The sequence below is a fragment of the Anolis sagrei genome, chromosome 4, assembly GCF_037176765.1.
Source record: "Anolis sagrei isolate rAnoSag1 chromosome 4, rAnoSag1.mat, whole genome shotgun sequence".
NCBI lineage: Eukaryota > Metazoa > Chordata > Lepidosauria > Squamata > Dactyloidae > Anolis > Anolis sagrei.
Genome location: NC_090024.1, coordinates 132,204,453 through 132,223,477, shown reverse-complemented (window position 1 = coordinate 132,223,477; position 19,025 = coordinate 132,204,453). Strand labels below are relative to the sequence as shown.

Sequence of the window (19,025 nt, the reverse complement as noted above, 5' to 3'; positions counted from 1 at the left end):
ACCCAAGGGTAGACAGTAGTGAGAAACTTTTTGTACATTTATTGTTGACCAGTATCTTTGGGAATCAAGTTAGATATTTGTATTTAAAAATGAATTGGGATATCTTAAATATGAGCTGCCACATTCCCCCAGAGGGAGTGAGAGGAGAGATAAGAAAGGGAAATGTCAGATTAGTCACAAAGAAGTCCCCCACCTCTGTCTGTTTATAAGTTTAAAAGGATCTCTTAATGATACTTCATAGCGATTCCTGGTACATCGTAGCTATTTGGCTACAGGGTGTTTTTCTCTCTTGAGTGGAAGGTGGTTTTCTTTCCTTTTGCACATTTTCAATGGAAGGTAGCTGTATGGAGGAACAACTGGAGATGGAGTCCAAAGGGCTGGAAGGGACACCAGCAGAGGATGAGAATAGGAAACAAACCAGGCGACCCTCACTGCAGTTTGGGTTCATGATTCTGCAGTGGATAGTCTTGCTCATCTGCCTAGTCCTTGTTGGTTTGTGCTACTTCAAGGTAAGTGCACACAAGAAGCCTATAGTGTTGTACTTGATTATAGCTTCCTTATGGGCCTCTTTCTATGCAGAGGCCCATAGGTTTTGTATATTTGGTGTTTTAATGTATTTTCTGATAAAGAAGCATAGTTAGAATCATAGAGTTGGAAGAGCCATCCAGTCCAACCCCCTGCTAAGAAGCAGGAACATTGCATTCAAAGCACCCCTGACAGATGGCCATCCAGCCTCTGTTTAAAAACTTCCAAAGAAGGAGCCTCCACCACACTCCGGGGCAGAGAGTTCCACTGCTGAATGGCTCTCACAGTCAGGAAGTTCTTCCTCATGTTCAGATGGAATCTCCTTTCTTGTAGTTTGAAGCCGTTGTTCCATGTCCTAGTCTCCAGGGCAGCAGAAAACAAGCTTGCTCCCTCCTTCCTGTGGCTTCCTCTTACATATTTATACATGGCTATCATGTCTCCTCTCAGCCTTCTCTTCCTCAGGCTAAACATGCCCAGCTCCTTAAGCCGCTCCTCATAGGGCTTGTTCTCCAGACCCCTGATCATTTTAGTCACCCTTCTCTGGACACTTTCCAGCTTGTCAATATCTCTCTTCAATTGTGGTGCCCAGAATTGGACACAATATTCCAGGTGTGATCTAACCAAAGCGGAATAGAGGGGTAGCATGACTTCTCTAGACCTAGACACTATGCTCCTATTTATTCAGGCCAAAATCCCATTGGCTTTTTTTGCTGCCACATCACATTGTTGGCTCAGGTTTAACTTGTTGTCCACGAGAACCCCAAGATCTTTTTCACACGTACTGCTCTCGAGCCAGGCATTGTCCCCCATTCTGTATCTTTGCATTTCGTTTTTTCTGCCTAAGTGGAGTATCTTGCATTTGTCCCTGTTGAACTTCATTTTGTTAGTTTTGACCCATCTCTCTAATCTGTCAAGATCGTTTTGACTTCTGCTCCTGTCCTCTGGAGTATTGGCTATCCCTCCCAATTTGTTGTCATCATAGTTTCCCCATTATAGTTTCCCCACCATGGGCCTGTTTTCAGTTATAGCATTACCATAAGTAATCTTACTACCAAATAATCAGAAATAGTCCCATTATTTGGGCTGTGGAACACCATGTGTATAAAAAAATGAAACAAAAGAAAACTGGACAGCAGTATGGTGCAAATGCACTTCTGAGGAAATTGTATTTGAAATCAGTCTTGGGCACAAATATATATATATATAATAACCACATGACTTCCTCTTGTTATCATTAGGCAACCCATTACAGGTTATTTTATTGCTTTCACTTTTGCAAGAGTGACGTATTACAGCCTTTTCCATATCGGCTGTTATTAGAATAATGCATATTTTAAGTGCTACACACAGAGAAAATATAATGAACATTTACATTTTACCTGAGGTATTTGCTGGTAAATCTCAACACTCATTTTTAACACAATGAACATTATAAACTTCCATCTCATATTAATAAATTGCAGAATTTACCAGTTCTCATTAGTGTGTGTGTTTGTGTATGGATATGTGTGTGTTTATTTATTTATTTACAGTATTTATATTCCGCCCTTCTCACCCTGCAGGGGACTCAGAGTGGATTACAATGTACATATACATGGCAAGCATTCAATGCCATAGACACACAACATATATAGACAGACACAGAGGCAATTTAACATTCCGACTTTTCATGAGGGTATTCTGGCCACCAGGGGAGCTGTTGCTTCACCGTCCATTTGTGACACTGATGAAGTATTTCCTCATTCTTTGCAGGCTTGCTGGAGATTTTTATGGCATCGTAAATTAGTTAAATTAGCCTCCCTGCGTAGGTGGTACCTAAATTTCTTCTTGACAGTGCTTGACATACTTCAGATCCAGGATTGGAAGTCCATGGCAAACTAAGACCATTGGGAGACTTAGGGGTGTGATTTGGAGTCAGACTGGCCCAACACTATATAATAGCTTTCCAACCTCCTGCTGCTGAGAGACTATGAATGAGTTTGGTCCAGTATTTCAAACTATCCTAGGGGATTTGGACCCAGGCTGGCTCTGTGGATTCATCAATCAATAGTTGGGTTGGTTGATGTCTGGATCCAGCTGTAACCAAACAAAGTTGTGGCCTTTTCCCTCTGAGCTATATATCTGTTTTGGTTTCTTTTTTGTTTGACCTATATAGACCTTGTATCTGATTACACAAATTTTCAGGTTTTTTCAACCTTTATTAAGAACATAACTGGATTTATTACTGCACAAAGAACATCAGGGCAAGCTTTGTTATCAATGTTTTTAACAATCTTGTAAATTTCAAAGAATTACAAAGATTTTTTTTAAAAAAAACACCTTGAATATTTCCATTTTGGCAACCCTATGAGCCTAATTCCAGTCCTTCAGAGCTTGTAATATCATTGCTATATTATGCAAATTATTATTCCAAATGTTAATTATGCAAATTCATCACTTTGTTAGATTTATTTTTTACTACAGTAGAGTCTAGCCTATCCAACATAAATGGGCCAACAGAATGTTGAATAAGTGAAATTGTTGGATAATAAGGAGGGATTAAGGAAAAGCCTATTAAATATCAAATTATGTTATGATTTTACAAATTAAGTACCAAAACATCATGTTTTACAACAAATCAACAGAAAAAGCAGTTCAATACACAGTAATGTTATGAAGTAATTACTGTATTTGCAAATTTAGCACCAAAACAGACAAGGGTTCTTTCTTTCCGCCACCTTGGACATTATTCCGGGTGGGAGGCAGACTGCGTTGGATAATACAGGACGTTGGATAAGCGAGACTCTACTGTACCACTATATACCAGCCTTGGTATCATTTTTATAGAAACTATAGTAGTTTTATCAGAAATATTTGAACTGATGACATGAAACCTGTGAAACTAAAGTTTAACTTGCAAGAGGAACCATATAAATTACTGTAGTGCTTATTCCTGGTACAAGAGTACTAATGATAGCTGATGCCAGCAACAATGGTTTGTCATACATAAGCACTTCTGGCAGATTTGTAACATTGACTCACAGAACTTGAAATAGGCATTAATTGTAGGGAGACTACTCTCATTGACTTGTTTCTTGCACAGTGATTGGAAGCAATGGTGACTGCACATTTTGCACCTTTAACCCCATTCCTATAAGAATTAGAGCAATGGTGGGAGTCAACGCTGTGCCCAGAGATTCTTTTGTTGCAACCAGAAGCCATCAGTGCTTTAGTTTGGAAAAAAAATCCATAATTATTTTTGCCCTACCACACCTCAAACTTCTTACAGGGTAGGGAGTGGTCCACAGTATGGTGAGCATGAGCCAATTTTCCCACTTCTGATCCCACCCATGGGTTGCACCCCAAACATTTTCTTTGACCCATCCCTTCCTAAAATGGCAACTGGAAGTGATATTGCATCATTTCCTGTTGCCATTTTGAGGATTCCAATGAAAATATTTATATACGAGGGGTATTTTTTTAAGTAAGGTCCGTTTTGTTGTAGACACTAGTAGTTCGTGTGCATACTGCAACGAGCGCGTGCGTCGTGTACCGGCATGCCTCGGGAACAACTGTGCTCAGTTTCCGCTCTGTAGCTAACCTGTACGGTTCTGTTCTGTGCTTTAAAAATGTTTAAGACTATCCATTCACCCTCCGCATGTGAGGTTCGCTCAGTGATACGGTTTTTGTCAGCAAGGAACCTGTCTTCTGCAGAAATTCATCGACAGATTTGTGAAGTGTACGGTGATACTGTTATGAGTGAAAGCAAAGTGAGCAAGTGGGTACGACAATTCAAAGATGGCTGTGACAACATCCATGATGAGGACCACTCCGGTCGCCCTTCTTTGATTACAGACGATTTGGTGGCTACAGTTGAAGCGAGGATTTATGAAGAGGGTGTTTTAAAATTGGTTCAGAGGTATGATAAGTGTTTGAACAAACTTGGCAACTATGTCGAAAAATAGAGAGAAGTATGTACTTTCTGAAAATAAATTTACTTTTTCGAAATGAACTTTCATTGTGTACTTATGTTCCAACGGACCTTACTTTAAAATACCCCTCGTATTTATGACATTTATATGCTGCCTTTCTCACCCTGAAGGGGACTCAGAGCGGCTTACAAGTAATATGTAAATACATATCACCATAGCACAATATTAGGATTATATATTACCATATTGTACTATACCGTTATACTTTAATATTATTAGTAACATGACATGTAATATAAAATATATAATTATAATAAAATTATGCAAATTCATCACTTTGTTAGATTTTTTTTACTACCATTATTACTACCTTGGTATTGTTTTTATAGAAACTATAGTAGTTTTATCAAAAATGCAACCAGGAAATCAGAAGACGTTTACTTCTTGGGAGGAGAGCAATGACCAATCTTGATAAAATAGTGAAGAGTAGAGACATCACTCTGGCAATGAAGATCCGCATAGTTAAAGCAATTGTATTCCCCGTAGTAACCTATGGATGTGAGAGCTGGACCATAAGGAAGACTGAGAGAAGGAAGATAGATGCTTTTGAACTGTGGTGTTGGAGGAAAAGTCTGAGAGTGCCTTAGACTGTGAGAAGATCCAACCAGCCCATACTTCAGGAAATAAAGCCCAACTGCTCATTGGAGGGAAGGATATTAGAGGCAAAGATAAAGTACTCTGAACACATCATGAGAAGACAGGAAAGCTTGGAGAAGACCATGATGCTTGGGAAAATAGAAGGAAAAAGGAAGAGGGCCAACCAAGGGCAAGATGGATGGATGGTATCCTTGAAGTGACTGGCTTGATTCTGAAAGAGCTGGAGGTGGTGATGGCTGACAGGGAGCTCTGGTGTGAGCTGGTCCATGAGGTCACAAAGAGTTGGAAGTGAGTGAACGAATAAACAACAACAAATAAAATAGATACAGTGGAGTTCCAGGGATAGTTCTGTTTACAGCTGGGGGTATTTTGTATGTTTTCAGTGTGGATTTGTTATAGAAAGGATTTAGACATGTCATCTTGGGGGCTGAATTGGGGGGAGGGTATTCATGGGCAACAAATGTGTGTTCAATGGTATGTATGCAGCTGGCAGGTTGCATTTGCCCATCACTGCCTTATGAGTTGTGTGAGGCAGTTTTGATATGCTCAGCCATCTCTGATTTTTCCCCCTGAGAAGAGTCTAGTTCAGCGGTTCTCAACCTGGGGTTCGCGATCCCCAGAGGGGTCGCCTGGCCATTTCAGAGGGCTTGCGACGTTGCCTTCTTTAGTCCCGTCCCCTGGAATAGTGGCCGAGCCCCGGGACCACCCTCTTGCCCTTCTCCTCTGGGCAATTCTTCCTCCTCCTCTCCATTTGGGGACTTCCAAACAGAGAGGAGGAGGGGGAAGACCCTGGAGGAGAAGGATCACATGCAGCCCTACAGTTGAATAGCAATCAGAACCTGTCATTCCCTCTTCCAACATTTTACAGCTCCATGTTTGCTTTCTTTATGCCCCAAAGTTACCAAACTAACCTGTGGCAAAGGGAGGGGGGGGGGGCACAAATAGATCCAGTCAAGATGCTTAACTTAAATCCTGGCTATGGGAGAAAGTGTTTGAAGATTAGACTGATTTTACTGGCGAATATGAGTTTTATTGATTGCAACTGGGACTGACTTGGATGACATTTTTAACGCGACAAATTGTTTTAATGTATATTTATATTGTTTCTAGATAATTGATTGAGTTTTATATGCTTATACTGTGTTTGGCATTGAATTGTGCCTGTTGGTAGCTGTCCAGAGTCCCTCTTCGGAGGTCAAGAATGGACAGGACATAAACGTCTGAAATAAATACATAAATAAATAAATAAGATGCTGAAAGTGTAGGTCTCAGGAATGCAGCTTGGGGAGGTTGTTAGAAGAGAGCAGGGATGAAATTATAAAGAGAAAGGGACCTTTATTCAGGGAGGTTGGAATCTGGGAATCCATATTATCTTAAAATTTAGATTGGCCATTTTAGAAGGAGTAGGAGAAAGGCTGCAGTTTTTGCCTCTGTTGCCCGTTCTTTCTCTTTGCCTCTGCCATCTTTTCATCTGCCAGCAAACCACCAAATCCACACCATTCACTTGTGAGGGAGTAACTTAGCTACACCGCTCTTCTTTTTTCTTTGCCTCTTGGTTGCCTCTGTTGCTGCCTCCTCCTCCGGTGTTCATTTCCCTCATTTGTGTGGGAGAAACATAGCTTCACCATGAAGTTGTTGTGGGGTAGCAAAGTTCTCCCTCAAAAGTGAGGGATATGAACAGCACAAAATTGTTAGGTTTTCCTTCCATAGGAAAAGGAGACAACAGTAGAAATCCAAAGGCAAAGAGAAAGGACGAGTGGTGAAAGCACAAACTAAGGCACTTCTTTTCTCCAAAGAAGGGATGCAACTCACCACCATGCTGAAGGACGGTGTGAAAATGGAGGCGAATCCACTTTGCTACTTGTTCTGAGTGAAAGGCACTCTCATCAACATGCTAAAAACCTTACCCTATTGAATTTTGGCTCCTTCCTACTGCCAAGTTGTGCAGTAGGCCTGGTCTAGATGGTGCCTGTGGTCTCTTCCAACTCTATAATTCCATGAGTAAGAAAAATGCAGATTGAGATTTATCACCTCATCACATGCATCACCAGAATTGGTCTGTCTTGCCACGTGCTGGTGGTGCCCGCATAGGGAGTGTGGCGATCTCTCTACCCCGCTCTTTTACGGCTTCCTCCCTGCCTCATCACATGGAGGGAAGTCTGTTTTCAGCAGCTTGACCCATCTTTACTTATGGAAAGATGGGGAGTCTGCCATTGTTCGCTACTGTTATTTTGTTGACAGCGGCGGCAGCTCAACCATGGAGCCACCCTGGAAGTAGTTCTCTGGAGTGTGATGGAGCCATCTGGCTTCATGGCTAAACTATAAAAACCCGTCACAGCTGCCAATATATATGAGAAGAGGTCCTAAAACTCAATCTTTAGATCCAGGAGAGAATGGATATAGGTATAAGGGAATTTACATTATCTAATATAGCTACTATTAAGAAAACTGAAAGGAACATAGAAACATCCCACATACTAAAGAAGGATGGGATTAAACTGGGAAAGGAGGAATGAAGGTTTTTTTTTACAGTATCTATATTCTGCCCTTCTCATCCCGCAGGGGACTCAGGGCGGATTACAATGCCATAGACACACAACATATATAGACAGACACAGAGGCAATTTAGCATTCCAGCTTTTCTTGAGGGTATTCTGGCCACTAGGGGAGCTGTCCTTTCACTGACCATTTGTGACACTGATTAGGTAATTCCTTATTCTTTGCATGCTTGCTGGAGATTTTTATCACCTCGTAAATTAGTTAAATTTGCCTCCCTGCATACGTGGTACCTAAATTTTCTACTTGACAGATGCAACTGTTTTTAGGGCTGCAATAGTCGACAGCAAGCTACACAAAATTGGTCAGAAGCTCACTCCGACCCAGGCTGGCTTCGAACTCATGACCTTTCGGTCAGTAGTGATCTTAATGCAGCTGACTCCCAGCTAGCTGTGCCACAGTTCCGGTTCGTGTACTGGTAGTAACACAATGTAGTACAAACAAAATTGTCACTAAACAAATGCGAAATTGAGAACTAGCAGAGGAGAGGGAAAGCAGAGTGGTACATGATCTCTTAGGAATGAAATTATAAACCTTTTCTAGGAATATCTGTACTTGATATGAAAAGCCAGTTATTGCTCCTGGCCTCATATCTAAAATTACTAACTATCTTGGGGAAAGGCCCATCAGTTTAAACCAGGGGTCCCCAAACTCAGGCCCGCGGGGCGGATGCAGCCCGCCAAGGGCTTTTATCCGGCCCGCGCGGCCTGGCCTGGGCTGGCGCAAAGCCCCTTGCCGTTTTCTCCCTCTGCAGCGGCTTTAGGCGGGGTCGCGCCGGACCAGGCCTCTCCCTCTTTCTTTCTTTCCTTCCTTCCTTCCCCTTGCCCCTTTCACTCCCCTTCCCCTTCCTTCTCCTTTCCCCTCCCTCCTTCCCTCCCTTCCTTTCCTTCTTCTTTCCTTCCTTCCCTTCCCCGGCCCGGGGAAGCCAGTGTTGCCTGGCCACGCCCACCCGGCGCCGCCTCTGCTTGTTCTCCTGGCGCGGTTGGGAGGGGAACAGGAGGTGCCTCATGGCTGTGGATCTCCTTCTGCTGCACTCTCTTGTTCTCCGTGGCCACGAGACGCCTCCTGCTTCCCTCCCAGCCATGCCAGGAGAACAAGCGGAGGCAACGTCTGGACCGGTGTCCCCATGGAGAGAAGGAAGAAGGAGGGAAAGGAAGGGAGGGAAGGAAGGAGGGAGAGGAAAGGAGAAGGAAGGGGAAGGGGAGAGAAAGGGGGAAGGGGAAGGAAGGAAGGAAGGAAGGAAGGAAGGAAGGAAGGAAAGAGGGGGAAGCCTGGTCCGACCAAGTTTGGTCCAGATCCAACATTGTTTGAGTCCACAGTGATCTCTGGATGTAGGTAAACTACAACTCCAAAACCAAAGGACACTGCCCACCATTCCAGTGTTTTCTGTTGGTCATGGGAGAACTGTGTGCCAAGTTTGGTTCCATTCCATCGTGGGGGGGGGGGGGGGGGTTCAGAATGTTCTTTGATTATAAATCCCAGGAACTACAACTCCCAAATGTCAAAATCAATTTTTTTGAGTGAAGGACATACATTGGATTGTTAAGTGTCCAGTGGTTTTTGATTTCTGTTAATCCCACAAATGAACATTACATTTTTATTTATATAGATTGATTTCCTATATTTATACCTTGCCCTTCTCCCCCTGAAAGGGGACTCATGCTTACATATGCCAAAAAACTCCTTTCAAAATGACAGAAAATATAATTTTTTTCCTCATTTTCATTGGAACTATTTTATTTTCAGAAATGCTAAAGCTACCTTTTTCTATGTATTCCTATATTGCTTTCAGCAGCCCATGGTTGGGTGTGTGTAGAGTTCTCCTTTTATTTATGGTGACCCCATGAATTTAATAGGGTTTTCTTTGAGAGGAAATACTCAAAAATAGTTTTGTCAGTTTCTTTCTCTGAAATAGAGCACCTGCTATTCATTTGTGGCTTCCCATCCAAATACTAACCAGAACTGGCCCTGCTTAGCATTCAAGATCAGAGACATTTAATCTTTCATTGACTTTGCCAGGTATTATTGTTCTGTACAGTCGTCTCTGTGACCCCTGTGACCCAACCTGGACAGGCAGTCCCCAAGTTACAAACAAATTATGTAGTTTTGTCCTCACTGAGGGCTGAACAGTAAACATATTCATGGATTCCCTGCTGTTATATTAAGACTGTTACACATGCTGTGACATGCTTGAAATCAAAATTTTATTTATTTGTAATTAGAAATAAATATTTCACAATGTATATTACATATTGTTTTTGTGATTAATCACTATGCTTTATGTTCAGATTGTAACAATAAAAATATATCCTGCATATCAGATATTTACATTACGATTCATAACAGTAGCAAAATAAGACATGTGCAGTGTGCATAGGAATTTGGTCATTGTTTTTTTTTAAAACTATAATCCGGCCCTCCAATGGTCAGAGGGACAGTAATCTGGCCCCCTGTTTAAAAAGTTTGGGGACCCCTGGTTTAGACTATGAGTGCTATACCCATGATTACTATTTCTTTTGCATCCTTTAATACCAATGCATGGGAAACAGTACTTGGATGAAGAAAAGATTTTTCACACTAAAGAGTACCTCTCCACCCACTCCTGTATCATCTAAGAATAGGTCACTATCCATGACTACAACTAAGACCCGTTGAAACTTTCCATGCAACAGACCTCTCGCTGTGTAGGCAGAATATTGTTCCTTCGTATATGCCCCATCTGAATTTGCATTTCCACACCAGCTTTGAAAACATTTTCCATAATATGTTTTGTTCCATTTCTGTTTCAGAGCCCAGGTCCACAGACACAATGGATATTTATCAAGAATAGCAGTGAGTTGACTTTGGTTTTTTTTGTTTGTTTTGTTTTGTTTTGTTCAGATTTGTGTCCTAACTCTTTGGTTTGAAGTAGGTTGTTTTGAATTTAGAGCTGTCCCTTTTTTGCTGATAAGCCTCTATCCTTTCCTAAAAGCCTGTTCATGGCACCTGTCTTGACAAATTCAACACTGACTGAAACAACACATTGGCCCAGGTTACACAGGGGAAAATAGTAGGAAAACCCCTAACCCCACTTTCCCTGGCATAGTACATCTTCTCCTTTCTTTCCTTTTCCACTTCCTTTTAAGCACCACAGGGAGGAGACAAGATGTATGGAAGAAGTCCGTAAGAGAACAGTCCTCTTCTCAGTTCCATAGGTTTACCCATGCCTTCTTGTTTATTATTCTTGTGAATATGGATCACTGGGCTCTAATCTCCAGATTTAAAACTATCTTCTCCTTAGCATACTTTGATCTGCATTCCTTTATTGCATTATGATACCTGGACAAATCCAAATGAGATTGAAATGAAGTGTCACAAAAGGATTTTAAATGTTTTTTAAAAACCATCGTTTGATTATAATTACACTAAAAAGAAAGCAATGTGTAGTTACATTTACATTGTTTCTAAGTATCTGAGACAGAGAGTTCCACTGTCAAACAGCTGTCATGGTCAAGAAGTTCTTCCTAAGGTTCGGGTGAAATCTCCTTTCCTGTAATTTGAACCCATTGCTTTGAGTCCTAGTCTCCAGGGCAGCAGAAAACAAGTCTGCTCCCTCTTCCATATATATCCTAACCATGCCCCCCCCCCCCAATAACATTAAACATTCAAAAAGGCAGTATATGGTATGCAACAAACAAACATAATAGTGACTGGAATCATGTTCACTATCTATTATGTTGTCAGCCAAACTTGATAGCTTAAATATTGAATTCATATTTGTGATTGTGGTATCACTGCAGTGACTGCAAACACTTTTATCCCCATGAACCCACCTTAGAAAGTAGGGAGCTATGCCAAGTGAAGGAGCTCTTGTCAGACCAACTCAAGCATACACCTCAAAAATCCAACGAAAAAAATAAAAACCATTAAAGCACAGCTAAGCTTACTTATCCGAACGTATCTCTCTCTACGTTCCACTTTGTAATTTAAGATCTACTAGGGAGGCCCTGCTCTCGGTCCCACCGGCGTCTCAAACACGTCTGGTGGGGACGAGGGACAGGGCCTTCTCGGTGGTGACCCCCCGCTTATGGAATTCACTCCCCAGCGAGATTAGATCGCCGTCCTCCCTCCTTACTTTTAGGAAAAAACTAAAGACGTGGTTTTGGAGCCAGACCCTTGGCTAGTGGGCACAACAGCACTTTAGGCACTGAACTAGGACAATAGGACTGTTTGAAAATTGGAAATGGCTTTATGGCCTGTGATTCTGTGATCTGTTCTATGTGGTTATGTAATTTTAATTAATTATCACTGCTTAAATGTTATGTAATGGATTTTATATTGCTGTTTTATATTGTTGTTTTGATGCTGTTGGCATTGATTAGTTGCCTGTGTTAGCCGCCCTGAGTCCCCCTTCAGGGGTGAGAAGGGCGGGGTAAAAATGGTCTAAATAATAAAATAATAAATAATTTTCCAATCTGCAATGAAATCATTTTTGTTCAGGGAAAAAAAAAGAATCACACAAGTGAATTATTTAGCTATATAAAGCTAAAAACTACAGAACAACTTACTATGCACTACTGCTAAACAACAACTGAACGACTATTAAAATCTATATAAATAAAAATGTAATGTTCATTTGTGGGATTAACATAACTCAAAAACCACTGGACGAATTGACACCAAATTTGGACACAATACACGTATCAGGCCAATAAGTGACCATCACTCATAAAAACACTGAAAAACACAGCAGAAGGGACTTAAAAAGCCACAAAAGCAAAAAGATGCTACAACACATGCACAAAAACGACTCTCCCAGCAAACAAAACACACAATAACATATCATCCACACTCACTTCTGGACTATAGCTCCCAGCATCCCTTAGATCAGGCCCTTCAGGAGAGGAGGATGATCCAAATGAACTGCTTCCAAGATGCAAGCTTTCTTCTCCTTGGATTTGAGAGCATCACAATTCCTTCATATTTCCAATTTCCTATTCCTAGACTGCAACTCCCATCAATCCTCCAGATAGCTAGATTAGATAGAGATAAATAGGTAGGTAGACAGATCAATCAGGAGGACTGCTGGGAGATGCAGTCCAAGAATAGGTAGAGAAGGAAGAATGGGGAGAAAGAAGAATAGAAAGAAAAGAGGGGAAGGAAGGGAAGAAGAAGAAGAGAAGGAAGGAAGGAAAGAAAGAAAGAAAGAAAAGGAAAGAAGGAGAGAAAGAGGGAGGGACGGTTGGCCACAGCAACGCATGGCGGGTACAGCTAGTAACAAAATATAAAGACATAAATAAAACAAAAAGATAAATTAGCTTCCCATTTTCTATCTAATAGTTATTATCTTATTTTAATCTACTCATTTTAAACGATATTATAGGATAACCACACTTCTAATTTTGGCAACATTCCCATCATTGTGGTTACAAGACAACAAATAAGTTCCAATCTTTCTGAAAATTAGTCAAAGATTTCTCCTTAAGACACATAGTCAATTTGTCTATCTTTCTAATTCTCAGGCCTTCATCATCTGTTCTTCTTGTGCTGGGATGATTAGTTCCTTCCACTCTGAGCATATACAATTCTGGCAGCAGTTGTCATATATTGTAACAATTTTCCAATTTTTCTTTAGTCAGTGGTCGTGCATCATTTCTAAATTTGTTTGGATATTGTCTAGTCGTTTTTGTAAGAAACTTCATTTTATTCATATAGATCATTAATACTTTACTGGAATAGAGAGGGAAGAATATTTTTAAATGATCAAAACATATTTCCCAAGTGTCAAGAAATCTTTGCAATTTGAGAATCTGTGTGCAAAATTCTGTTTTGTACAGAAAATAGCATTTTACTGCAGACAAATACTATTTTTTGCACAGAAAATACTGCTTCCTCGGTAATAAAATCTTTTTTGTGCAAAAAAGCAACCCACAAAAAGTACATAGTCTCAAGCATCATGGTTATATTCAAGGAACTGAGGTGAGAATAAATTGCTGACATTATTCCTTGTTTCCTTCAGGACAACAATATTGAAAAAGTACATCTTTATACTGTTTGAGTATTGAACTATGACTTTGGAAAGCAGGGTTCAAATACTTGCTCAGCCATGGAAAATCATAGGGTAACCTCAGGGAAGTTACACTCTCTCAGCCTCAGAGGATGACAGACCCAAAATCCTCTCTGAACAATCTTGCCAAGAACACCCAAATGAGCTCTATTCTCTAGACCAGGGGTCCTCAAACTTTTTAAAGAGGGGGCCAGGTCACAGTCCCTCAAACTGTCGAAGGGCCGAATTATAATTTGAAAAAAACATGAATGAATTCCTATGCACTTTACATATCTTATTTGTAGTGCAAAAACACTTTAAAACAATACAATAATTAAAACGAAGAATAATTTTAACAAATATAAGCTTATTAGTATTTCAGTGGGGAGTGTGGGCCTGCTTTTGGCTGATGAGATAGGATTGTTGTTGTTGTTGTTGTTGTGTGCTTTCAAGTAATTTCAGACTTAGGTGGATCCTGAGCGAGGGCCGGGTAAATGACCTTGGAGGGCCGTATCCGGCCCTTGGGTCATAGTTGTCTAGAATCTAGACAAAATGATAATTTTATTTTAAAAAATATCCAGGTTGGAAAATCCTCTCTATTCTATTGCTCTGTCTTCTGTATATTGTCAACACTTGTTCTCATCTGAGACCTATCGCCATACATCATGTCATTCTTTTCCTGGCTTCCCTCCTTCCTTTCCTTCTGTTCTTTGCTTTGCATGGCTCACCACCACAAAGGATAAAACTATGACGGGGAAGGCATTGAAGTGGAAGGAATGAAAACAATTTTTTTTTTGTCGTGTCAGGAGTGACTTGAGAAACTGCAAGTTGCTTCTGGTGTGAGAGAATTGGCCATGCAAGGACGTTGCCCAGGGGACGCCCAGATGATTTTGATGTTTTTATCATCCTTGTGGGAGGCTTCTCTCATGTCCCCGCATGAGGAGCTGGAGCTGATAGAGGGAGCTCATCTACCTCTCCCCGGATTTGAACCTGTGACCTGTCGGTCTTCATTCCTGCTGGCACAAGGGTTTTACCCACTGTGCCACCGAAATATACTCTAATGCAGTGGTTCTCAACCTGGGGTCCCCAGATGTTTCTGGCCTACAACTCCCAGAAACCCCAGCCAATTTACCAGCTGTTAGGATTTCTGGGAGTTGAAGGCCAAAAACATCTGGGGACCCCAGGTTGAGAACCACTGCTCTAATGTCTCCCACGAACTGTCTTGAATGGTTGGCCTTCTTAATGCACAGGGAAGTTCATATAGTACATGTGTGTGAAATGTAAGAATGATCATGGCTTTTGATGAAAATACAACCGCCAACCAACCCTATCTTTTTCCTCACCCATTAGATAGTGCAGGTGAAGTTCTCAGCTGGTCAGCTCTAGTAGCAAAGCTTGATTATTCACTTCTGTGCTCTCTTCCACTCAGTCTACAAATGAACATAAGGACAGTTCAGATCAAGATACTAATGTGTTGGAAGATCATATGTGGGATACTGAAAACTCCCAGTTTCTAAGTCTCACACACGAACACACCCAACTGCCTGCAGTTTTGGTAACTGTTTAAATAAACTTCTTGGTATGGGGAAGTCTTATTCAAGGAAGCCAGTAATCTCATATAGACTTTCAAGAACTCAAAATGTTGTTTATAATAAGAATAAGAATAGTAAGAAGAACTTACCAATTGCTTTGTATTTTTAAAACTCACTCTCTCTTTAGCTGCAGGCCCAGCCTCTGGAGTTGGGCAAGCAGGAACCCAGTAACATGCAACAGGCATTTTGTGTGACTTATAGGGGGAGATTTAAGGGACGCGGGATGTACTGGAGTTGTTTCAGCGTATACTTAAAAGTATTGAAAATGGATGGTGAAGGAGCTGTTGCACTCACCTACAACAGCTGTGGTATATTGTGTTTTTTGCCGAGGATCTGGTTAGCTACATATACTAAGCAGTACAAGAGAAAAGGCAGGGCTACTCATTACCTTCTTTGCCTTGGTCTTCTCTCCAAAATATAAACTATTCAACTTGGATAAAATGGAGCAGATGAAGTACTAGGGGCAATTAGGAGTACCTTATGTTCAGCCTGGAGAAGAGAAGGTTAGAAAGGATGTCATATTGAAGATGGATCCTGCTTGTTTTTTGCTGCTCCAGAGATTAGGACATGGGGCTATGGATTTAAACCATAGGAAACGTGATACCATGTAAACATTATGAAGATCTTTCTGATGTTAAGAGCTGTTCAACAGTAGAATATGTTGCTTAGGAATGTGGTGGACTTGCATTCTCTGTAGATTTTTAATAAGGGCTGAAGGGATATCTAAGTATTGTCGAAGGCTTTCATGGCCAGAATCACTGGGTTGTTGTAGGTTTTTTTGGGGTATATGGCCATTGTCTAGAGGCATTCTCTCCTGACTTTTGCCTGCATCTATGGCAAGCATCCTCACTACCTCTGAGGATACCTCACTACCTCTGAGGTACCTCACTACCTCTAAGGATGCTTGCCATAGATGCAGGCGAAATGTCAGGAGTGAATGGATATCTGTTTAGCATGCCGTCAGTGTGTATTCCTGCTGCAGTGTGTATCCCTTCTGGTCTCTTTCAACTCTATTATTCTAAATGGCTTGTTTGTTTTGTTGTGTACCCTCAACTTTTTCTGGTTTATGTGACTCTAAGATGGATCTTTCTTGGCAAAATTTGTTTTGGGCATGTTTGTAGGCATGTTTCAAAAGCATGACAAGCTTCATCAGAACTTGCACCCCACCTGAGTTACGAACCACAGTCATAAGTCTCAGCAACAAAAACTATGTGATGAATTCAGCTGCCTGGAAAAGCTGCAGTTCATCCCTCATGTTCTTTCATGTCTTTTATTGGTTTGTCAGTTATTTATTATTGGGAATCAGGAGCTGATAGGCTCAAAAATAACCCTCTCTGGGGGTGATTCCACAAAAATCTAGCAGAGTGCCAGTAGCAAACTTCATAAGCAGCAGAAACTTACATGTAGTGAGCAAGGATTGGCTTCCATTCAACAGGATGGAACAGGATTGCAGATCCACAACTTCATAGGATCAAAAATAATATGTTCATTACAGATTTTTTTAAAATCCATTATTGATAGAAAAATTATTGGAGCTAACTAGCTTCACTGAGCTGTCTTCTAAGGATAAGGAAAAAAGAAAAATAATAAAACAGCTATATCTACTACATCTTGCCAGGACAATGGCAAGGTGCCTCCTCACTCTAGAGAAGACAAAAGGAGAAAAGGGGCAGGCCAATATGGAGAACTCTGACCACATGGCCTCACCAGGGCAATAAAAATACTGTATATACTTGAGTATAAGCCTAGTTTTTCAGCCCCCTTTTTAGGCTGAAAAAGCTCCCCTCGGCTTATACTCAAGTCAATGATATTTATTATTTTACTCTGTTATTAGTATTAGTTTTTATTACATTTATTATTTTACCTAATGTGTTCCTATTATTATATTTACAGTATTTTACCGTATTATTATTACATTTATTATTTTACTCTATTATTATTGGAAGGATATGTAAGCACATTTACATTGAAGAAGATCAGAATAATAGTTTAATCAGAGTTGGGCAGTCTTATCTTAAAATACAGTTCTATGTAAATATTCAAAACCATTTAACCAGCTGATGCCTCAATTAATAGAATTTTATTGATATCTATTTTTATTTTGAAATTGCCCGTAGCGGCTGCATTTCCCACCCTTGGCTTATACTCGTGTCAATAAGTTTTCCCAGTTTTTTGTGGTAAAATTAGGTGCCTCGGCTTATATTCAGGTTGGCTTATACTCGAGTATATAAAGTACCTTTAAAGAGGAGGTTACGTTTTCCCCTGACGAGATCACATTGTTAAGTATTCAAAGGGGGAGGAGATAGTGGCATGCAAAGATGAGTAAGACATCCCCCCAAGCCCCTTCTTAAGATAAGCTTGCTTGAGGAAATTGGGGAAGGAATCCCTCATTCTAATCTATCTAGGCTAACTGCTCATTGAGAGCTGGAAACTTGTGCAGTCAGGGATGAAACCCAAAATGTATCTCTGTTCCAAATTCACCCTAACATCACACTTGATCATTTGTAATTATTTTGTAAGAAAACCTTGTTTCTTTGTGGTTGATGTCCAATTTTGGGCACCACGGAGATATTGACAAGCTAGATGTCCAGAGGAGAGCAACTAAAATGATCAAAGGTATAGAGGCCATGCCCTAGGAAGAGCATTTAAAAGATCTGAGTATGTTTAGCCTGCAGAAAAGAAGGTTGAGAGCAGGCATGATAGGCACTTATAAATATGTCTAAGGATGTCATAAAGAAGAGGGAGCAGGCTTGTTTTCTGTTGCCCTGGAAACTAGGAGCAATGGGTTCAAATTACAGGGAAGGAGATTCCACCTGAACATTAGGAAGAACTTCCTGACTGTAAGAGCTCTTCAACAGTGGAATTCTCTGCCTTGGAGTGTGGTAGAAGCTCCTTCTTTGGAAGCTTTTAAACAGAGGCTGGATGGCCATCTCTTTGGGGTATTTGATTGTGCTTTTCTTGCATGGCAGGGGGTTGGACTGGATGGTCTATGTGGTCTCTTCCAAATCTATTATTCTATGATGAATCCATGGCTTTCTTTGGTATTTCTTGCATTCCAGATCAATCTATCATCTGCAAGAAAGCGATTGGAATTAAAAAGAAGGATGGAACAATGGATGTCAATGATTTGAAATGCTCCATCCCAATCCACTGTGATGGTTTCTACCTGGTTTTCCTGGAGGGAATCATCAGACTGAAGGGGGCAAAGGATTCTCTGATGCTTGGCGTCTACCATCAGCCTGGAGAGAAATTCCTGACCATTACCTCCCATGGCCAGAAGACAGAAGTGAAAGAAGTCATAGTGCACGAGTTTCGTTCTGAAGATGAAATATTTTTAAAATATAATGATTCTAATTATGACACCTCCAAACAGGACCTGACACTGAGCCTCATTATGTTAACTCCTCCTTCATATTGCTATTCCAAAATGTAGAAAGCAATATAACGATTTCATAGTGCACTTAGACAATGCTCTACAATGAGTTACTGATTCTAAATTAATCTTATTATGACTGGTTATTACTTGATGTGTCTTAGAAATATTCTCTGAGTTAATTTTATAAATGAACCATGAAATGCCTGCAGTTTATCTGTTTCCATTTTCCTCCCTTTGTGTCATTTCTATGAGGTTCCTTCTCCTTTTTGCTGAAATCAAGCTCATTTCCTGGTCTAAAAAACTGTGTGGGTGTGAAAACAAAATAATGCTCTCTTTCCTCCAAAGTGGCCTGGTTCACATGTGTGGCTGAAATAACGGAAAAT

At 40.7% G+C, this 19,025-nt stretch overlaps 1 protein-coding gene across 1 annotated transcript; it reads left to right on the top strand.

Annotated features, from left to right (window-relative positions):
- Positions 1–266: 266 nt before the first annotated feature.
- Positions 267–18,825, top strand: LOC137096820 (tumor necrosis factor ligand superfamily member 4-like). The gene is made up of 3 exons (XM_067467050.1): positions 267–509; positions 10,439–10,481; positions 18,326–18,825. The coding sequence occupies exons 1-3, from the start codon at positions 330–332 to the stop codon at positions 18,697–18,699; spliced, it is 597 nt and encodes a 198-aa protein (XP_067323151.1). The 5' UTR covers positions 267–329; the 3' UTR covers positions 18,700–18,825.
- The last annotated feature ends 200 nt before the right edge of the window (positions 18,826–19,025 follow it).

Bases quoted from the DNA above. Each gene is read 5' to 3' on its own strand.
- LOC137096820 (XM_067467050.1), top strand. From the start codon at position 330: ATGGAAGGTAGCTGTATGGAGGAACAACTGGAGATGGAGTCCAAAGGG. The intron at 510-10,438 runs GTAAGTGCACAC...TTTCTGTTTCAG, and splicing joins TTGGTTTGTGCTACTTCAAG to AGCCCAGGTCCACAGACACA. The intron at 10,482-18,325 runs GTGAGTTGACTT...CTTGCATTCCAG, and splicing joins GATATTTATCAAGAATAGCA to ATCAATCTATCATCTGCAAG.